At 34.9% G+C, this 19292-nt stretch overlaps 1 protein-coding gene across 1 annotated transcript in view; it reads right to left on the bottom strand.

Annotated features, from left to right (window-relative positions):
• INTS6 (integrator complex subunit 6) overlaps positions 1 to 19292 on the bottom strand; it is an 89530-nt gene that overhangs the window by 3560 nt on the left and 66678 nt on the right. Inside the window, exons 8-17 of the mRNA XM_058548107.1 lie at positions 16274 to 16426; positions 16009 to 16141; positions 14725 to 14819; positions 12419 to 12529; positions 11177 to 11392; positions 8913 to 9039; positions 7919 to 8061; positions 7469 to 7700; positions 2435 to 2806; positions 1313 to 1406 (exon numbers count right to left, since the gene is read on the bottom strand). Coding sequence (XP_058404090.1) covers positions 1313 to 1406; positions 2435 to 2806; positions 7469 to 7700; positions 7919 to 8061; positions 8913 to 9039; positions 11177 to 11392; positions 12419 to 12529; positions 14725 to 14819; positions 16009 to 16141; positions 16274 to 16426 — 1676 coding nt within the window. The remainder of the gene's footprint in view (positions 1 to 1312; positions 1407 to 2434; positions 2807 to 7468; positions 7701 to 7918; positions 8062 to 8912; positions 9040 to 11176; positions 11393 to 12418; positions 12530 to 14724; positions 14820 to 16008; positions 16142 to 16273; positions 16427 to 19292) is intronic.

The following is a 19292-nucleotide window of genomic DNA, read 5'->3' as shown; positions in this document are numbered from 1 at the left end:
AAATATTCCAGCAAAATTTGGGATCCCAAAACAATGACTCCAACAGCTTCTCCTTATGCTCCTTGAAAGCTGAATGTTGAAAGGAATGTGAACAAAGTATGAATATAATCCCCCACAAAATGGAAGAAGAAATGAAAGTTGAGCAGTAGCATGAAACCATGGTGTTCTACTATCACAATTTGAAAGCTAGCAAATCAAGGATAATTAGACATCTGTAATACAGGATATAGCAAACAGTTCAAGGGGCAATTTTTGAAAATTTTTCAGTAATAAATATAGCAGACTAAAATTGCATTCGTCTACATAAGTATTCATACTCCTGATGCTTTTTACAATATCCAAAACACTGCCCAATCTATACCTACTTCCTCTCTGCCTGTAAACTAATATGAATAGCCACCATAGTAGTACACAACTCTCTAAAAGGTGGCAGAAGTAGAGTGCAGGCACCAGGAATATAGCTAAATCCATAAAGAAGTTTGAGCTGACAGAATGTTACATAAAGAGCATAAATACTCAAAATAAATAATATGAAAAGTACGGCCTTATCTTGAACCTTCAAAGTGGCCAATGCACTAGTCACTTAAAAAAAAAAAAAAAGAATTAACTGCGTTATCTAAAAACACTTTTATGTGTAGCATGGAAGAAACTGGGAGACTAATTAAAGGGTGGGTATATTAAACCCTAAGTTTTCTTACAATATTAAAATTCTAAAGGCCTTAAAGAAAAAATAAAATAATGCTTTCCGTACTCACTAAACTCATACAACTATGCTTTTCCAGTTCATCGCACTTCGTAGTTACCATTTATAATCTTGATCCACATTTCTTATACTAAAGTACATAATCCTGGGCTACTGAAGCAATCAGAATAAGGCCCATTTGTCCAACTCTGGTCCCCTTAATTACATGTTTTCCCATGTACAAACGAACTGCATTCAAATATTGCCTTTCAAGGTTATTTCTAATCACTGATCAATATTAACTGTAGTCCAAATATACAAGGGAGAAAAATTAAAGGCTATAAAATATAAAGACACCAAAAAGCCACAGAGCAGGATAAATGAGAATTATGCAAGCATCTAGTAATTTGTAGGGAGAAAAGGTCCATAATTTCTGAAGAATTTGTGTACGGCTATTTTTTAAGTGAACTTCTTTCAATAAACTAAAAAAAAAGAGAAGTACTTATATACACGTGTGTGTCATATACATGCATAACAACAGAAGTACAAAATAAATACTGTTAAAATACTGACTATATAAACTGGGGACTCATTTTATTATCATTTCATAATGTGAAATAGATTATTTACCTTGATGCTTCTTTAATGACATTTTGTAAAAATATTAGTCTTGTTTGTAAACTGCCTTGCACATGCTTCAGTAAAGTGAAGATTCTTTCATATTCTTAAAACAAGAGAAGCAAAAAGAAAAATTAAGTGGCTTTCCTTTGCATTCTTATTCAATATTTTTCTATCGTAGTTTACTACATGAAGATATACTAAGACAAAAATAAAAATATTCTATATAAAATTTTCACCGCTCATTAGAGATTTTATAATACATATATTCCATCATATATCAACAGAGATAAAATAACTTGTCAAACACTGCTTTTTTGGTAAAAGTTCCCATTAAGGTATCAAACACAAAGCTTAGAAGGATGAATAAATAGCTTTTTGGTAGTGCCACTGAAAAATAAGAAGTGGCCTTCATAAAAACCCATCCTTATAATTTAAGTTCTAAACTATAGCTAACATAGGGCGGGGGGTGGGGGGGGGAGTGGAGGAAAAAATAATAAAACAGGTTAAGAGTGTTATTCCAGTTTCAAGTTTTCACATAAAATTCTGCCAAGGACTATAAGCTCCTAAATGGCAAGGACTGAGTCTTAGCCACTTCTGGACCACCCATGGGTCACTGTACCATCACAGCAGGTGATCTGTCAACATCTTCTGAAGGAATGCCAGTAATATTGAAATTTTATCCCACAAAGTTCTTTTGTATTCATACAATAGATAGCTTTCATAACTTTAGTTTTTTGGCCTAAACATACCCCTGGTCACTATCATGGTTTAAATCTTAAACACATTGGTAGGCACTATGCCGAGAACTTTACAGACATGAAGTCATTAATATTCACTACATCTTTTGGGGGTTTGCTGCTACATTAAAATTCTAGTTGCTAGTTGGAAGAACACTCAAGACTATGGGTTCCTGTCATGGTAGGAACTATGCATAATTTATCTGTATCTTCTTCCTCTGCTCACCATACCTAGCACAGTACTTTGGATACAGCAGATATTCAGTAAGTGTCTGTCAGCTGAATAAAGTATCAAATCAAATCAGATCTACACTTTTAGTTAATTTGACTTTTTTTTTTTTTTCCTGAGCACACACACAAATCAAATCTGAGGTTTGTCTCTAGTTATACATACTTCTTCCTGGCTTTCGGATCTCTTTCATTATTTGTGCTTTTAGTTCAGTGTTGACCTCTTCGTGGCTTCTGCAATGCATCAATTTCTTTCCTTTGTTGAGTGAGGATGCTGGTATATTCTCTTCAGGACATTGTTCTTTATCTCTTGGCTCCTCATGATTTTCTAAATATCCACCTACAGTTAGGTCATTAGTTCCTAAATGATCATGACCAAGAGCTTCTGTATGATTGGTTGGTCGTTCCAGTAAACTGGATGGAGATGATGTTGAAAATTCAGTATCCATAGCATTTGGTGTAATATCTGATGAAAGTTGGTCTGCAACATGATTTTCTACCACATCATCTATTGTCGAATCATTAGTGGCTTCTGAAACTAAAAAAAAAGATAAGGAAAAAAAAAATGATGAGAGCCAATTTCAAAGCACATAGTAAAGAAAGCTACAAAGAAACATCAGATAGCAAATCACAGTTGATCTCCTTGACTGAGGCAAATTAGCAAATAACGTGATATGTTTCTTAAGCTTTGCCAAAGATATGGTGGATTTCAATGTGAAACATTCACAATATTTACAAAATCTGTACAATGTTTGCCCCTGGGGGAAAGAAAAATAAAAGCCAACTTCAACAAGCTTGTAGTTCTCTGCTTTATTCTATGGCAATTTTATTGAACAAGTAGGTTTTTAATGCTTGAGAGAAATATATATGATCAAGATTATCATGGTCATCCTTTCCTTAGAGAGACCTAGCTCATTCTAACCTACCTCTGCCTTATACATCTATTATCATTTAGGCAAAAGTAAACATAAGTAGTTTAAACTGTTCAATATTCTGCTGGGAACGTACCACCAAACAGGTTGTTTCACAGTACACCCTTTTCTTATAATCATCCATCTAGTCTTCATTATTTGAGCAATGCTGAACCATCTGTGCCCACTTCAGCTCATTAGACTACTAGACTTAAAAGCCTGCAAGCTTGCCATTTAACATTAGATTATTACACTTGCTCCCCACAGAAAGCAGCTGAATTCTAAGTTCTCTGATTGCTCACCAAACCTCTAGGACACCAGCTGAATTTATCTCTAATTCTCTCATTTACTGTCCAAAATGTAAACTCCTCCCCACAAAAATCCCTCGAACTTCTGACATCCTCCTAAATCCTATTCCATGATTTGAAAACTTTATGGAATATTCTCTACAACAACTCCTGCTCTAACTGAAACCCAGCTCTCTTGCAAAAAAACTGCTCTTTTTCTGACCTGAAGTATAAATTGCTTTCTCTCAAACACTTTCCACGGACTTAAAATAAAGCTGTGGAGTCACTGATTCCTTCACTTTCCAATGCCGCTTCAAGATCATTTCTCCAGACACTCTTTTAAAACTCTTGCTCTTTTGAGCTCAACTATGCCTCTCCACTCATCCTTTTTCTCCTCATCACTATCTTTATTGATCTCCACGGCACACCTCTGTGGTCACGGATGTCTCTGGTACCTGGCTCACAGACTTCCTCCCACCCCCACGTCCCTCAGGACATCCTTACTACTCAAAGTGTGGTCTGTGGACAAGCAGCATTAGCATCATCAGAGAGCTTGCTAAAAATGTTATCTTAAGCCCTATCCCAAACAATGAATTAGAATCTGCAGTTTAACTAGACCCTCAGGTGATCCATATACACATTAAAGTTTGAGAAGTGCTGCAGAATGTGACTTCCATGTCTAAGCCAAGAACCTGGACTCCTGATTCGTCGAACTTTTCCACCTACATGTTTGCCTCTCAAGTCAAATACAAATACAGGGATGGAGAACAGAGTATACTCTTATCTTTGCGTTACTCCTGCTATTATTGCTCTTTAACTCATCCCAACTTTTTACTCCAGTAACTCCTTCACTGTCTCCCTCCTATCAATCAGATCCCTTCTAGATATCCACTTTCTTATCTATCTAACTAACATCCCATAATGTATCACTTTTTACCACTGGAGAAATATGGCCCAGCTCTGCAGAGTGGTCATAATCACCATCTGCACTTGGACCTTATCACTGCCTACCAATCTTATTACAACCTTTCTCACTCTCCCACAAAACACCATTCAAAGCACTCTCTTCACGTCTCTGATTTTACCAAACTCTCCTTCCCTCTTCAGCAGTATACATCACCCCCTATTTCAGAGGAAAGAAAGCAAAGAGGAAAGCAAAGCCGTGGGACGAGAACTTCCTCTACTTCCCACCATTAAACTTGTACCCACATCTATTCTGCTTCACTGGAAGAAGTATTCTTTCATCTGAGCTCTGGACCATGCCCCTCTGCCCTCCCAGTGATTTTGTCCTAATTATGCTTTCCCTCATCATCATTTTCAATCTCTCCCTGTTGGCTGGCTCCATCACACCAGCAGGCACAGGTAAACATGCTTAATTCTCTGTCATCTTAAAAACAAAGCAAAATCACCATTTTTAACCCCATGCCTTCTTCCAGTTACCACTCTCTTTTCCCACCTACCCTTCACAGCTAAACTTCTTAAACTGGTTGTTTATACTCATTATCTACATTTTCTCATCTCTCATTCCTCAACCTTCTTCTTTAGTCTTCTGTCCTCTTCACTCTACCAAAATTGCTCTTGCTAAGACAGCCAAAGACTAACAGAACCTTTCCAATCCTCTCAACTGATCTGTTTAAGAAGTATTTGAGACCACCAACCACTCAATTCTCTTTCCCTTTAGCTTTCATGACACTAAATGCTGTCCTATTTTCTCCTATTTCTTGGATTCTTCCTTCTCAATCTCCTTTTCTGAACATTATTTCTCCTCTTAACTTTGGCACTTCCAAGGTCCTGTTCTAGGCTGTTTTTTTTTCCTTCTCACTGTTTCCCTTGGTGAGATTTTATTCACTCCAATGGGGGTGAATACCTACCTCTCTAGCCCAATCATCTTCTCCTGAGTTCTAAACTCAAATATCCATCTTCTAACTTAGGATGTCTACTTGGCTATCTAATAGGCACTTCTAAACTAAATTCACTCATCATCTCTTTTCCACTCCACCCCTGACACCATCGTCTACTCAGTGTCTCTCAAGACAGTAGCCTGACTCCTCTGTTGCCCCGGTTCCAACATCTAATCAGTCATCACCAAGTCCTTTGCTGATATATCCGAGGATTTCTCAATACATATTCTTCTCGCAACCCCACTGCCAGGTCTCCATTAGCTCTTTCCTCAGTTTCCTAACTGGTTCCTGAGCATCCATAATAATTATTTAACGACATCAAATTTATTTATTTATTTATTTATTTTTGTGTCAGGGGGTGTGTGAGGAAGATCAGCCCTGAGCTAACATCCATGCCAATCCTCCTCTTTTTGCTGAGGAAGACCAGCCCTGAGCTAACATCTATTGCCAATCCTCCTCCTTTGTTTTCCTTTTTCTCCCCAAAGCCCCAGTAGATAGTTGTATGTCATAGTTGCACATCCTTCTAGTTGCTGTATGTGGGACACCGCCTCAGCATGGCCGGACAAGCGGTGCGTCTGTGCGCACCCGGGATCCTAACCCGAGCTGCCAGTAGCGGAGTGCACGCACTCAACCGCCAAGCCATGGGGCCGGCCTCCCAACGACATCAAATATAAAGTCAGTGTCCACAATCTCCAATTACCTTATATATTTTCTGTTTGTGGAACAGTTTGATCTTGTGTGATTCAGGGTCCAAATCAGGCCTGTACATTGCAATTGGTTTATATGTCTCATAACTACCTTTTAATCTATAATATCCTCCTGTACCTCTCTTTTTTCTATGCACTTTTTTTTTCTGGAAACACACACCCCCTCCCCCAGATTCTTTGTCCTATAGAGTTTCCCAAAATCTGGATTTTGCTAATTTTATCCCTGTTTTGTCATTTAACATGTTTCTCTGTCCCTTATATTTCCTATAAATTGGTAGTTAGATCTAGAGGCTTAATCAGATTGATGTTCAATGTTTTTCCTTTTTTTTTTTTCCCTGCAAGACTACTTCAGAGGTACTATTGTATAATTTTATCAGGAGGTATATAATACGTGATTTCTCTCCAGGAAAGATGTTATAAGCCATGAATGATCACTACCTACAATTAAATCCATTAATTCATTAAGGGTTCCCTACATCCATTCTTATTCTTCCCTGATAATATTTCACACACTACAGTCAGCCTGGTCTTTATAAAATGCTAATCAGATCAGGTCACTACCTCTTTAAACCTTTCAATGGATTCTCATTGTCCTTAGAATACAGTCTAGAATCTTTATAATGACTTCCAAGGCCCTCCATGATCTGGCCTCTGCCTATCTTTCAGTTGTTACCTTATCTCATTCCCAACACCTTTGTCATACTAGAATTCTTTCAGTTCCCTTAATCCCCTTCTCTTTACTGTATGCCTTTGCACATACTCTTCTTAGACTACTACTGTAGCATAGGCAAATGCATAGCCTTAGTTAACTAATTCCCATTCATCTTTCAAGTGTTCGCTTAAACATAACTTCGGGAGTAAAGTCCCTTAGTCTAAGTTAAATCCTCTTATCAAATGCTTCCACAACATACTTGACTTCCCTTCTGTAACACTCAGCACACTTCTAATGAAATGTTCAATGATGTTTTTCCTCACTCATTATAAATGAAGGCAGAGATCACTATTGTCTTGTTCACTGCTATACCTCAATGCCTAACACTGTCTAAAATAGCATATGTATTTAATAACTAGTTGCTGAATTAAACTGAAATTGAAAACCAGCCTTCTGTGGGTATTGATAACACCCCTTTAAAAATTGTTATTTTCAAATACTTAAGATTTGCAAATGATATTTTAGATCATGATAGCTAATAAAGCACAATGAATATATGAAATGTTCGACAAAAGTTCATTAAAAAGACATACAAAAATGATTACATGCTAATTCAGAATAAACAAAAATCTTCTCTAGACATCCTTGGTATTTATCAATTTTTTTCTACAATCTATTATAAAAATCTCTTCCCTGAAGACGAACCAAAAAGCAGCAAATAACATTTAAAAATATCTCTTACTTTTATGAAGAGGAAGGGGTTTAATAAGATCTGGCTGTGCTTGAGTCATAGGTACAGGTGGTCCTTTTCCTCCAATATGATTGTTCACAACTGGATTCGGTTGTCTGCCTCTTAGTAGTGGAGACATACAGCGACGTCTTTTAGGGATCCCTTGCATATTTGGTTCTCCAGGTCGTTTATGTTTATTTTGAGGTCCAGCCACAAATTCATCTGCTTCATCTATCATCATACCCTATAACAAAAAGAATGCAATTTCCCTGAATTTACATACAGTTTTTAATGGCACAACTAATTCTAATTCCCATTAAAACAGCTATATTATAACTATGTTGACATACATTAGCTAGTCTACCAAGAAAATAGCTTCAGTTTACTTTAGTTAAAGTAAGAACTGTTAAAGCCACAGTGCCTAGCACAAATGAATTATATAATGGAACATTTCAAATTTACCTTTTTATCCAGCTTAAAGGGGTTGCCAAATGTATGCAACCTTCGAGGCTGATCAGGATCAAGTTCTCTTAGTGGAGAAGGTACTTGCTTGAGGTATTCCTGGTAATTCCCCATTTGTGCTATAGGAACACTGTGCACTTGATCTTTTCAAACAGAATAGAGCAACAACAAAAGTTAACTTCATTAAAATGACACTCTATCTAGTTATCAAATAACGTCTTCTTATATATGAATGCTATCTGGTGTTATTCTCGGCAGTCTTCCCTTACCACATATTCTAAGTTAGTTTGTTGCCATTATAAATATTGTGACATAAAGTCTTTGAGATTTCTTAAATAGAATTTAAAATAATTGATTTTATCTTCTAAACAAAACAAAAATATTGCAGTTAATTTCAGTGTACAGAATAAGCAATACATATGTATAACCTTACCATGAGAAGGAATGTCTCTTCTACTCTATTCCACATAAGTAGAATTTAATTATAGCGAAATTTACAGAAAAGAGATATCACACAGATAACCCTTTTTATATAAAGCTATATAGTTGGAATGCTTACATCAGAGATGGCAAAGGGTTAAATTCTCATCTGACTTGATTTGTAGTAGGTGCCATGGATATAGCTGAAGGAAATACCAGAATATAACATGTATTGACCATCCAGAGTTAAACCATCAGATACTAGTATATTACAAGAAAAGACTGTGTGTGTGTGTGTCTGTGTATGTGAATGTATGAAGAAAGCCAAAAAAGGAAACTAAGCTGTTAACAAAGGTTGTTACCTCTGGGGAATAGAATTTGCAGCAACAGAGATGGTAGGAAGAAATATAGACAATCAGGGATGACTCACTTTTTACTTCATTTGTTTGAATTTACAATAAGAATGTAATACTACTGTAATAATTCTTTAAAAGTTACATTACCATACTATGTTTTTTCAATATAAAGAAAGAAATTTACAAAAGAAATACCAGCATTAAAACCATGATCTAACCTTCATCCTGTCCTTTAAGAAATCTACGAGTGCTCTTCAAAAGATTAGATCTCATTCTTGTTAAGTGATCCAAAAGATTGCGTCTTGGTATGTCATACGCATTTCTAAATGTCTGTGGCTTCAAATCCTATTGAAAAACATTCAAAGACAAAATTTGTTTTCAAACATAGAATTAGACTAAAATCTCTAGCCTGCAGCATAGGTTTGCAAATAAGTTATACAAGTTAACTAATTAGCTTAAAAAATAAAAAGTGATGATGCAATCTTAATGTACTGTTTTGGGAATCAAAAGATAAAAAACTGTTAGTGAGCTCAAGCAAATAATCTCAAATTCACATCTCTCAAGATTTTATTATATATTCTGGCTAAGAGAAGTAAATATCTTATAAAATGAATTTCCAAATTTTAAAGACTTTGATGGTTTAAAAAAAAAAAAACAGCTTTGATGTTTAATTTATATACCATAAAATCACCCATTTAGATATACAGTTTGATGAGTGTCAGTAAATTTATAGTTGTAAAACCATCATCACAATCCAGTTTTAGCACATTTCCATCATCCTAGAAAGGTCCTTGTGCCCATTTGTAGTCGATCTCTATTCGTATCCCCAGGCAACCACTGATCTGCTTTCTGTCTCTCTATATTCCATTTTATCAATGGAATCTTGCAATATCTAATCTTTTCTATCTGGCTTTTTTCACTTAGCATGATGTTTTTGAGATTCACCCATGCTGTTCATGTATCAGTAGCCTGTTCCTTTTTACTGCGGAGTAGTATTCCATTATATGGATATACCATTTCTTTATCCATTCACCAGTTGATGAACTCTGGGATTGTTTTCAGTTTTTGGCTATTATCAATAATGCTACTATGAACATTTGCATACAAAGCCTTTAAATGGACATCTATTTTCATTTCTCTCGGTTGATACCTACTGGTAGAACTGCTGGTTATATAGCAAGTATATATTTACCTTCTTAAGAAACTGCAAACCATTTTCCATCAACAACATATGAGACTTCCAGTTGCTCTACATCCTCGTCAACACCTTTTTCAGTCTTGTAAATTTTACCCATTCTAGTGGGTGTTAAGTGGGATCTCATTATGGTTTTAATTTGCATTTCCCTAATGGCCAATAAGGCCGAACATCTTTTCATGTGCCTGTTCGAGTCTGTATACCTTATTTGGTGAAATGTCTATTCAAATATTTTGCCCATTTTTTATTGGATGTTTGTTTTTTTATTATTGAGTTGTATGAGTTCTTTTTCTGTTTTGATACACGTTCTTTATTTGATATATGCTTTTCTCCCAGACTGTAGCTTGCCTGTCATTTTTTAAAGTTTACTTTGAAGACAAAAATCTTAACTTTACTGAAATTCAATTTATCAAGTTTTGTGTGTGTGTGCTTTTAGTGTTATATTTTAGAAGTCTTCAATGACCCATAACCCAACATCATGAAGATTTTCTCCTGTTTTCTTCTACAAGTTTATAGTCTTAGTTCTTACATTAAAGACCATGATCACTTCCATTAATAGGAGATAAAGATCAAGTTCATTATTTTGAATATGGATATCCAATTGTTCCAATACTAATTGTTGAAAAGACTGTCTTCTTACCCACTGGGTTATTTTGGCACCTTTGTTAAAAATTGACTCTATGTGTGAGGGCCGACTCTAGGCTCTAGACTCTATTCTGTTCCACTGCTCTAGGTTCATCCCTATGCCAACAACACAACATGTTGATCACTATAGCTTTACAGTAACTTTTTAAATAAGATAGCGCAAGTTTCTTCTTTCCCAAAATTGTTTTAGCTATTATAGGAACTTTTAAATATAAATTTTAGAATCAGCTTGTCTGTTTCTACAAAAAGGCTACTGAGATGAAGATCTTTTTAATAAGGAGTATTCACAAAGCATTTTAGGATCATGCTGTGTGCCCAAGGTCATTAGTATAAGTACCAAACTATAGTGAACTCTACTATTAGCTATGCAACGTTAGGCAATCTATAAGCCTCTGTTTTCTCATCTATAAAATAAATAAGTTAGTTACTCTTCATCAGTTCATCCATTCATCCACTAACCACATACAATGTTTAATTCTAAAATTCTGATTCAATGATAGTATAGATGATCACTATTCTGCAGAGGTACAAAAGTACTTCTTAAAGTTCGAACAGACTGAATGTCAGATAATAGAAAATTTAATTTATTCAACAATACAAAAGAAAATAACTAGAGCAGTACTAAATTCATATAACTATTACCTTATTGAGCAAAGCAACTTGGAACCCAGTGTATTCTTTCATATTAAGGTCTAGCAGTCTGTGAGGAACGTCCTCTGAAATTCCTTGAAGCAGTTGTTGAAAATCTTTCCTATAAGCCATTGATAAACCATGTGATCGGCTTCGGACTTTAATTCCAGTTTCCTGTACTACTTTTTTGCCTACAGATCCAATGACTCGATCAGATTCTATTTTGGCCTAAAGTGAAAATAAACAACAGTTGTCTTATGTAATCTAAATGGATAAATACTAATAGTTTTGGTCTTCTATAAATTAAATATTTATTATACTAAAAAAGTATATAAGAAATTAAAAACTCAAGTAGTATAGTTTATGTCACGTACTTGGTAAACTAAACATAGTTTAAACAATAATGTCTTATGATTTTAAATCATTACAATTCTAACCTTTTGGAGCAGGGCAAACAAATACAACTTCAATTTATTTTATTTGTTAATACCCACTACACACTTAAACCATTAAACGTAAATGCACCCTATATGAAAATATATTATTTCCAATTCAGAGGTGATATAAAATTAGAAAAAATAATTTCATCAATATTTACTTAAAGACCCTGTTATCAGCACATAACTCAGTGTTCATAGATATGGCATATGGTGATACAGTTTTTCACTAGAAAGCAAACAGCAGTATTCTGAGTCTTTCCTACACACATTTCAATTAGCAGTTAAAGTAGAGATGGCAGAATACTGGAAAAATAATGTATTTTATACAATATTAATAACTTGGCAGTCAAACTGTATACTGCTCCACTACCATAGCATTTAGTAATGTGATTTATGCCCAAATGACAAAATTCAGTGTTTTTACAAACATTTCAAAAGAAATTCCCATTTTGAAAGAAAAAACTACAGGTTTTAAAACATAAAGCAAAGAAACTGATTTTTTGTCTAGGAAAAACAACTTTCTAACATAAATTTCTCAAAAGAAAACAAAGAATGTTCATATACAGGAAATCTAGGACCACATTAATGAAGCCATTTTCATAAACTGGGAATTATTTGAAATTAACATTTCAAAATATAGCATACCATGTACTTGAAATAGAATTATGTTAATGTATGATATATGTGGTTTTAAAATGTAATATTACTATAATTAATTCCATAAGGACCATCAAAAACTAACATCTGGCCTGTTAACCATCTTAGCCAAAACCATTCAAAATACTTAACGGCTCTCTCTATTTCTTAACATTACCTGTTGACTCAATTTTTTGAGGTATGAAATGACACTGTAACTAAGTCCATATTCCATACTGTCTGCTATTAGGTTGGGTGCTCCCATCATTCTTACAGCTTTCTTCAAAGGCTATGAGAAAAAAGAAAACATCACTCAATCCTCAGCTTGTCAAAAATTTATGGCTACACATATTGTCAGTTTTGAAAATTTCTCTAAAGAAAATTTCTCCTTCTTTTCTTCAATAAGAGAGTAACAGAATCATATTTATATTTCAGTAAAATGTTTGTCAGTGGTATGAAAGGCAGTTTGAAATACTTTAAAAAGATTAGAGGCTATAATAATAACACCCAGGTAGGGCCGGCCCCATGGCTTAGCGGTTAAGTGCACGCGCTCCGCTACTGGCGGCCCGGGTTCGGATCCCGGGCGCGCACCGATGCACCACTTCTCCGGCCATGCTGAGGCCGCGTCCCACATACAGCAACTAGAAGGATGTGCAACTACGACATACAACTATCTACTGGGGCTTTGGGGAACAAAAAGGAGGAGGATTGGCAATAGATGTTAGCTCAGAGCTGGTCTTCCTCAGGAAAAAAAGAGGAGGATTAGCGCGGATGTTAGCTCAGGGCTGATCTTCCTCACACACACATACAAAATAATAATAATAATAATAATCCCCAGGGCACAAGAGGGTGAAGTCCTGGACTACTTAGTATCACTGGAGATACTAACTTTGGAAGAAATGCGCAGGAGACATATTGCAGAGGTAGATTTGATAGAACTTGGAGAGTAAGTGAAAAAGAGTTAAGGAAAAGAGAAGATTTCTACCTGGGTAACTGAATGGGCTGTGGCTGGACCACTCACTAGCTTTATGACCCGGGACCAGATTATATAACCTCTCTGTGCCTTAAGTTTCTCATTTGTAAAATGATAATAGTAGTGTCTACCTCATAGGGTTGTCATGAGATTAAATGAATTAATACATGTAAAGCATGTATAAAAGCATCTGGCACACAGCAAGCATTCATCGAGTGTTTATCATTATGACTATTATCATTAGCTGAGCTGAAAAAAATAGAAACAAGCTCTGAAGGAAAAACAAGGAGGAGGAAAAAAGTCTAACATTTACAAAGGATGTAGTATAGTGAAATAATTTTCAATTGTAAGGAGAGACTGACTGAGTACCACTTTGTGCAATGAAAAATATCACAAGCAGCACTGTCTAGGATATATAAATGGGATAGAGTCAGAAAAAAGATAACTATTCATTAACATATTAGAAACTGTATAAGCACTGGTATCAAAATGCAATCAAATACCAGCTCTGATATTTAATATCCATGTAGCTTTGGCTAAGTTCTCTGGGTTGCTATGAAACATAAATGAGTCAACATATGTAACAGTTCATATTCTAAGTATTTCTTCCTTTTCACTCTCTTAATGGCAGGCACTATGTGCTAGACACTCACACAACTTACCTTTCACAACTACAAAATATGATTTTCAAAGCCCAAGAAATTAACGTTCTTATTAGGGATCATTTAGAAAGATCAGTTACAGTCAAATGCTATAATATTCCTGTATTAAAAGCAGAAGTAATGTTTAAAAGTGCTTTTAGTATAGATGTTTTTGTTAAGTTCCTTTTCATAAAATAAATAATGTATTTAATAGTATACACATTATTGGTCTTACCTACTATGATACACTAGATTTTAAGTAATCAGAAAACTCATGGTTCTAAACGTACATGGTTCTATGAGAATATATACTTATCTATCTAAAAACATGTTGCTGGAGATTTAGGGAATAATGCAACAAAAACCATTTTGTACCCTTAAAGAGAAATAATTATAAAACTGCAATTTAAAAAGGTAGTATAACAATTAAGGTTAAAAGTGTAAATTCTAAAGCCAGGTTGCCTGGGACTGAATTCCAGTCTCCTATATATTAGCTATGTAGCCTTGGACAAATTTCTAAATCTTTTAGTTCCTTAGTTTGCTTGTCTGTGAAATAGGAACGATGATTTCTATTTTATAGGGTTACTATATAAATGAAATGAGGTGAATACATGTAAAGTGCTTAGGATAGTACCAGGCCTAGAGAAAGCATTGATATATATATGTTCTCATAATCATCATCATCAGCATTATTCTGCAAATCACTGAAACACTTCTTTCCCATCATATCTATATTGGTCATTTGTACACTCAATTTTCATGATGTTTAATCTATAACAGCAATAAATAAGAGTTTTAACACCTATAGTAAACTATAAGCATAATAGGAAATTTTATAGCAAAATCTATTTTTAACAATAATATTCTTACCCCAAGATAGTAGGGAGGCATTGTCTTCAAATAACTTTCGAACGACTGTCTCCATTTCAATGTTGGTTTTGCTTTATGTACTTTGAACAAGTCATCTATAAATGTATAATGTGAATGAATTATCATCACTCATTGTTTTCACACATGAAAATCAAGTCAAATAAGTTTCATTTTTAAAGTCTGCTTTCTTATTTGTAAGAGAGAGAGTAACATCAGACATAACTTTTTAACAAAATTGAAAGCGGTAAAATTTTTGGTTCTAGTATTTTTGAGTAGTAATACCATTTCAGAAATGAACAGGTGCTAATTATGGTCGAATAATACATGTAATAACAAAGGTAGAATCAGAAAATACACAAGGAAAACCTATATCCTCTCTAGACCTAGACATGAACCAGATTTGAGGACCGAAACAAAGTATACACAATGTTTTCTATAAAATATACATACTAATATTTTAACTATAACTTTTAAATCACAATCCCATGGAGGGAAAGAAGTCTTCTCCAACAGTACTCCTCAAAACATTATAGCCAGGACCTGCCTAATGGTGCAAGCGGTTAAGTGCACGCAGTCAGCTGCACCTGCCCGGGGTTCACCAGTTCGGATCCCGGGCATGCACCGATGCACCGCTTGGCAAGCCATGCTGTGGCAGCATCCCATATAAAGTGGAGGAAGATGGGCATGGATGTTAGCCCACGGCCAGTCTTCCTCAGCAAAAAGAGGAAGACTGGCAGATGTTAGCTCAGGGCCGATCTTCCTCACAAAAATAAATAAATAAATAAAACACATTATAGCAGATGGTCCCCAGAAACTAACTTTAGGCTTTTACCACAATTATTTTGGAACAAATTCATTCTTTAAAAAAATATTTGCCAAATGAAAATTAAAGTATAAATAAATTCTTAGAAAAAAATACACTTAGATCTTATAAATATAATATACTCCTACAAAATGTCTTATTTACCAAATACAAAGCCTGCACTACCAATTCTAACTATGTAAGAAACCTAACCTGCAGAAAACTTAGAATATTTAATTTAAAAACTTTAAATATAATATCTTCAGTAGTTTGTAGAATCAAAGGTGTTTTGACAGTGACTTTCAATTTACCACAAATATGCACAGGTTGCTATAAAACAACCTTAGATAGGTTTTTTAGAGTATTAAAAACACTTTCATTAATTTCCAGAAGACAGAAAACTTACAAAGAGATGTTCCCAAAGTTTTTAGGAAAATTCCTATGTATGCTGAGCTACAGAGAATGTGACAAGAATGACTTACCTAAAAGGGGGAGGAGGACTGGGTAATTGTAAGGCATCACAAATAAGTTGACACAGTTCAATGCTGTACTGGCTTTTAAATAACCAAAGGGATGACCAAGTTCACTATATTTTGCACTATTGCTCACATATACCTGTTAAAAAGGAGTGATTAAAACTTCATATTTAATAACCTTTACAGAATGTTATATAAACCATTGATTCAACTTAACTTTTTAGGAAACATCTAACTTAAATTTTTAAATCACTGTAGTTGTTCAGCTCACCTGCCAACATGTTTGAGGAGATTTCCTTTCCAGGATAAATTGAGTCAGTGGTGAAGGTTCTAACTCGTACTTGTCAAAAGGCAATTTGTCAATAACCATTGGTTCACAGTCTGTACAGGAAAACTTCACTACAGGATGAGATGTACGAGGTGGCTACAGGAGAAAATCTTATTATTACTATTTACACAAAGTATCAGAAACAAACTCATTTTCAGTAGCACTCACTAGCAAAATTTACTCAGTTCCTCAGTTTTGCTAGTGAGTTTAATTTACTACTGAAAACACCATTACACTGAAAGAAAATACTTAAAAATGTAATGCTTAAATTATGTAACATTCACAAGAAAAAGACAAAACACTTCAAAATCTATACAGAATAAAAATCCCTTTAGGTCTTAAAATGAAATAGATATGTTAAATGCAAAATTTTGGAATTTAATGAGTACTAATTAATTTTTACATCCAAGAAACAACTAACGTATAGAAACCTTCATTAAGTTCTCAACTGCAGCAATTTAATTACTTGTATGGAGTAGTGGCTTCCAAACTGATCATACACCTTGATCAGTAAAAATTTTAGAATGTACAATTATTTGTAAATTATTAATTTATAGGTACATAATAAAATACATATCAAAATAATGTTAAAAGTAGGAAAAAAAAATAAACATAAATAGAAGCTCCAATGTTTTCCTTCCCTATTCCAGTAGACTGTTTTGGTTATCCCTGTGGTATATAGACCCTACTCTGGAGACCCTGTTCTAGAGGTACGCAAAACAAAACAAAACAAAAGGCATGTTACTCTATTTCCCCTCTTAACAGTCTCCTTCCTAAAAATCTCACCAATTAAAGATCACTGAAGAAAATAAGAGCTATAAGGAAATAATTCGCAATTTCATAGCTATACCTATTAGCCTCGGTTACTACCTAAGCACTGGTGGCTCCAAAATCTACTGTGTTGGGACAAGATCTCTCTTATTTCTCTTATATATCCAACTACCTACTAGACATAACTTAAATCTTCTATAGGTCCCTCAGATACATTACCCAATTCGTTATTTCTCCCCCAAACCACAAAACCTGTTCTAAAAACCTAGATGTTATCCTTAATAGCTCCCCTTTATCCTCCATGTTCGTCAAAAAGGCTGAGATAAAACAACACCACAAATTTTAAGCCAATTAGCAGAAAACATAAACGTGGTAGGTGCTCAGTATTTAGTTAGTGCCCTCTGTCAATACTTAATTCTCATCTCTCTAGAAATTTATCTTCTATTTCTTACCACTCTAAATCATGCCCTCATCATTTCTCAGACTAGACTAGCACAACTGCTTATTTTTAATTAGTCTCCCTAATTAGTCAGCCCCCTCCAATCAATCACATGACCATTAAATATAAATATGATCATGTAATTTCCCTATCTGAAATTATTTGGCAAAAGTAGCAGCCAATCACCTAAAAATAGGGCCCAGACTCTTTTCTTTTAATATCCTATACAAAGATCCTTGATGGTCTCGTCCCACTCTGCCTTTCAACCACCACACCACATACACCCTGTGCTCCAGTCACACCAAACTACTTGCAGTTGCCCAAACAAATCATCGTCTTTCTTGCCCCTATATTTCATATGTTATCCCTGGCTGCTTTAGTATTTTCTCCCTTGCATATTGCAAACAAACTAAGTTTTGAAGTCTGAACTGGCAAGTACCAGCCTCTAAGAGACTTCTTCCCCGATACTTTTTCTCACACTGTACCCCAAACACATGCCAGGCAGTTAGGCAGCACCTCGTCTGGGCTCTGCTCTGCCCCTCTATTACAATTAGCACACTGGACTCCATTATGTTTACACGTCTGACCTTCCTACGGATGGTAAGGTTCCAGAGAGTAAGCACTATGTTTTACTCATCTTGTGCTCCTGTGCCTAGCATGCACCTGACACATAGCTTATTGAATCAGTCTGTGAAACACACCAATTTTTTTTTTTTTGTATAAAAACGTTAAGATCCCAGAGGAAAAAATGGGGGTGGGGGGGATCCTCTAGAACTTGGTAAAGAAAATTTTGCATTCATTATTTCATTTAATCCTCAAAACAATCCTATGAGATAGGAGCTATTATCTCCATTTAACAGATAGGAAGCTGCGGCTTAGAGAAGATAATTAACCAAAGATACATAGCTAATAACCGGTAGAGTCATGATTCAAATTCAGAACCAGTCTCTAATGAATCACATTTAATTTCAGTATCAATACTTCTTATTTGAAATACTATTACTTACAAAAATTTCATTTCCCTTCTAATATCCTTCAGTTACTAAATTTTGCCAGTTCTTTCCAATATTATCTCTTATGATTCTCCCTTCCATCATCTTAATTCAAACTGTTAATATCTCTTACATGAACCATAACAATAGCCCTCTAGGTAACCTGCTTACCTTCCAACTCATCTCCTTCTAATTTTGCTTCATATAACAACCACTAGATTAATTTCCCTAAAGCAGCACTCTGTTAAAAATGTCTTCAGTTGTTCTATGAACCCCACTGAAAAAAGTTCAAATTTCTTAACCTTGCATTAAAGTCATGAGCAATTGGTTTATTTAACAGTACTCTGAATGTCCTACACACATGTTATGACCCACCTTTACTCAGCTACTTTCATTCCTCTAAAGACATTTTGTTCTTTTTTTACTTCAATACTTTTTTCTCATACAGTTTCCTCCTCCAACTGAAATCCTACCCACACTTCAAAACTCTCTGGCTTGTAACAATTTGCAATAGACCACTACAGCAATATTAATAGGCGATCCTTGTGATATTGGTTTTGAATTTCTTTCTATTAGTACTTAGCAAGTACCATACGTACTACTGTAGGTGTTAAATAAATACAACAGAATGAATAACAAGACAATATTTCGTACAAATATAATATCTGTTCTGTAAGAGTTGAAAGAGCTTCAGAAGAGAAAGTAAAATCACCACAGAAATTGAGAGCTTCTCTATAAGGCCAGACTAAAAAACTGTGAT

This window comes from Diceros bicornis, chromosome 9 (assembly GCF_020826845.1).
Source record: "Diceros bicornis minor isolate mBicDic1 chromosome 9, mDicBic1.mat.cur, whole genome shotgun sequence".
Lineage (NCBI taxonomy): Eukaryota > Metazoa > Chordata > Mammalia > Perissodactyla > Rhinocerotidae > Diceros > Diceros bicornis.
This window is presented reverse-complemented; position numbering and strand designations above follow the sequence as displayed.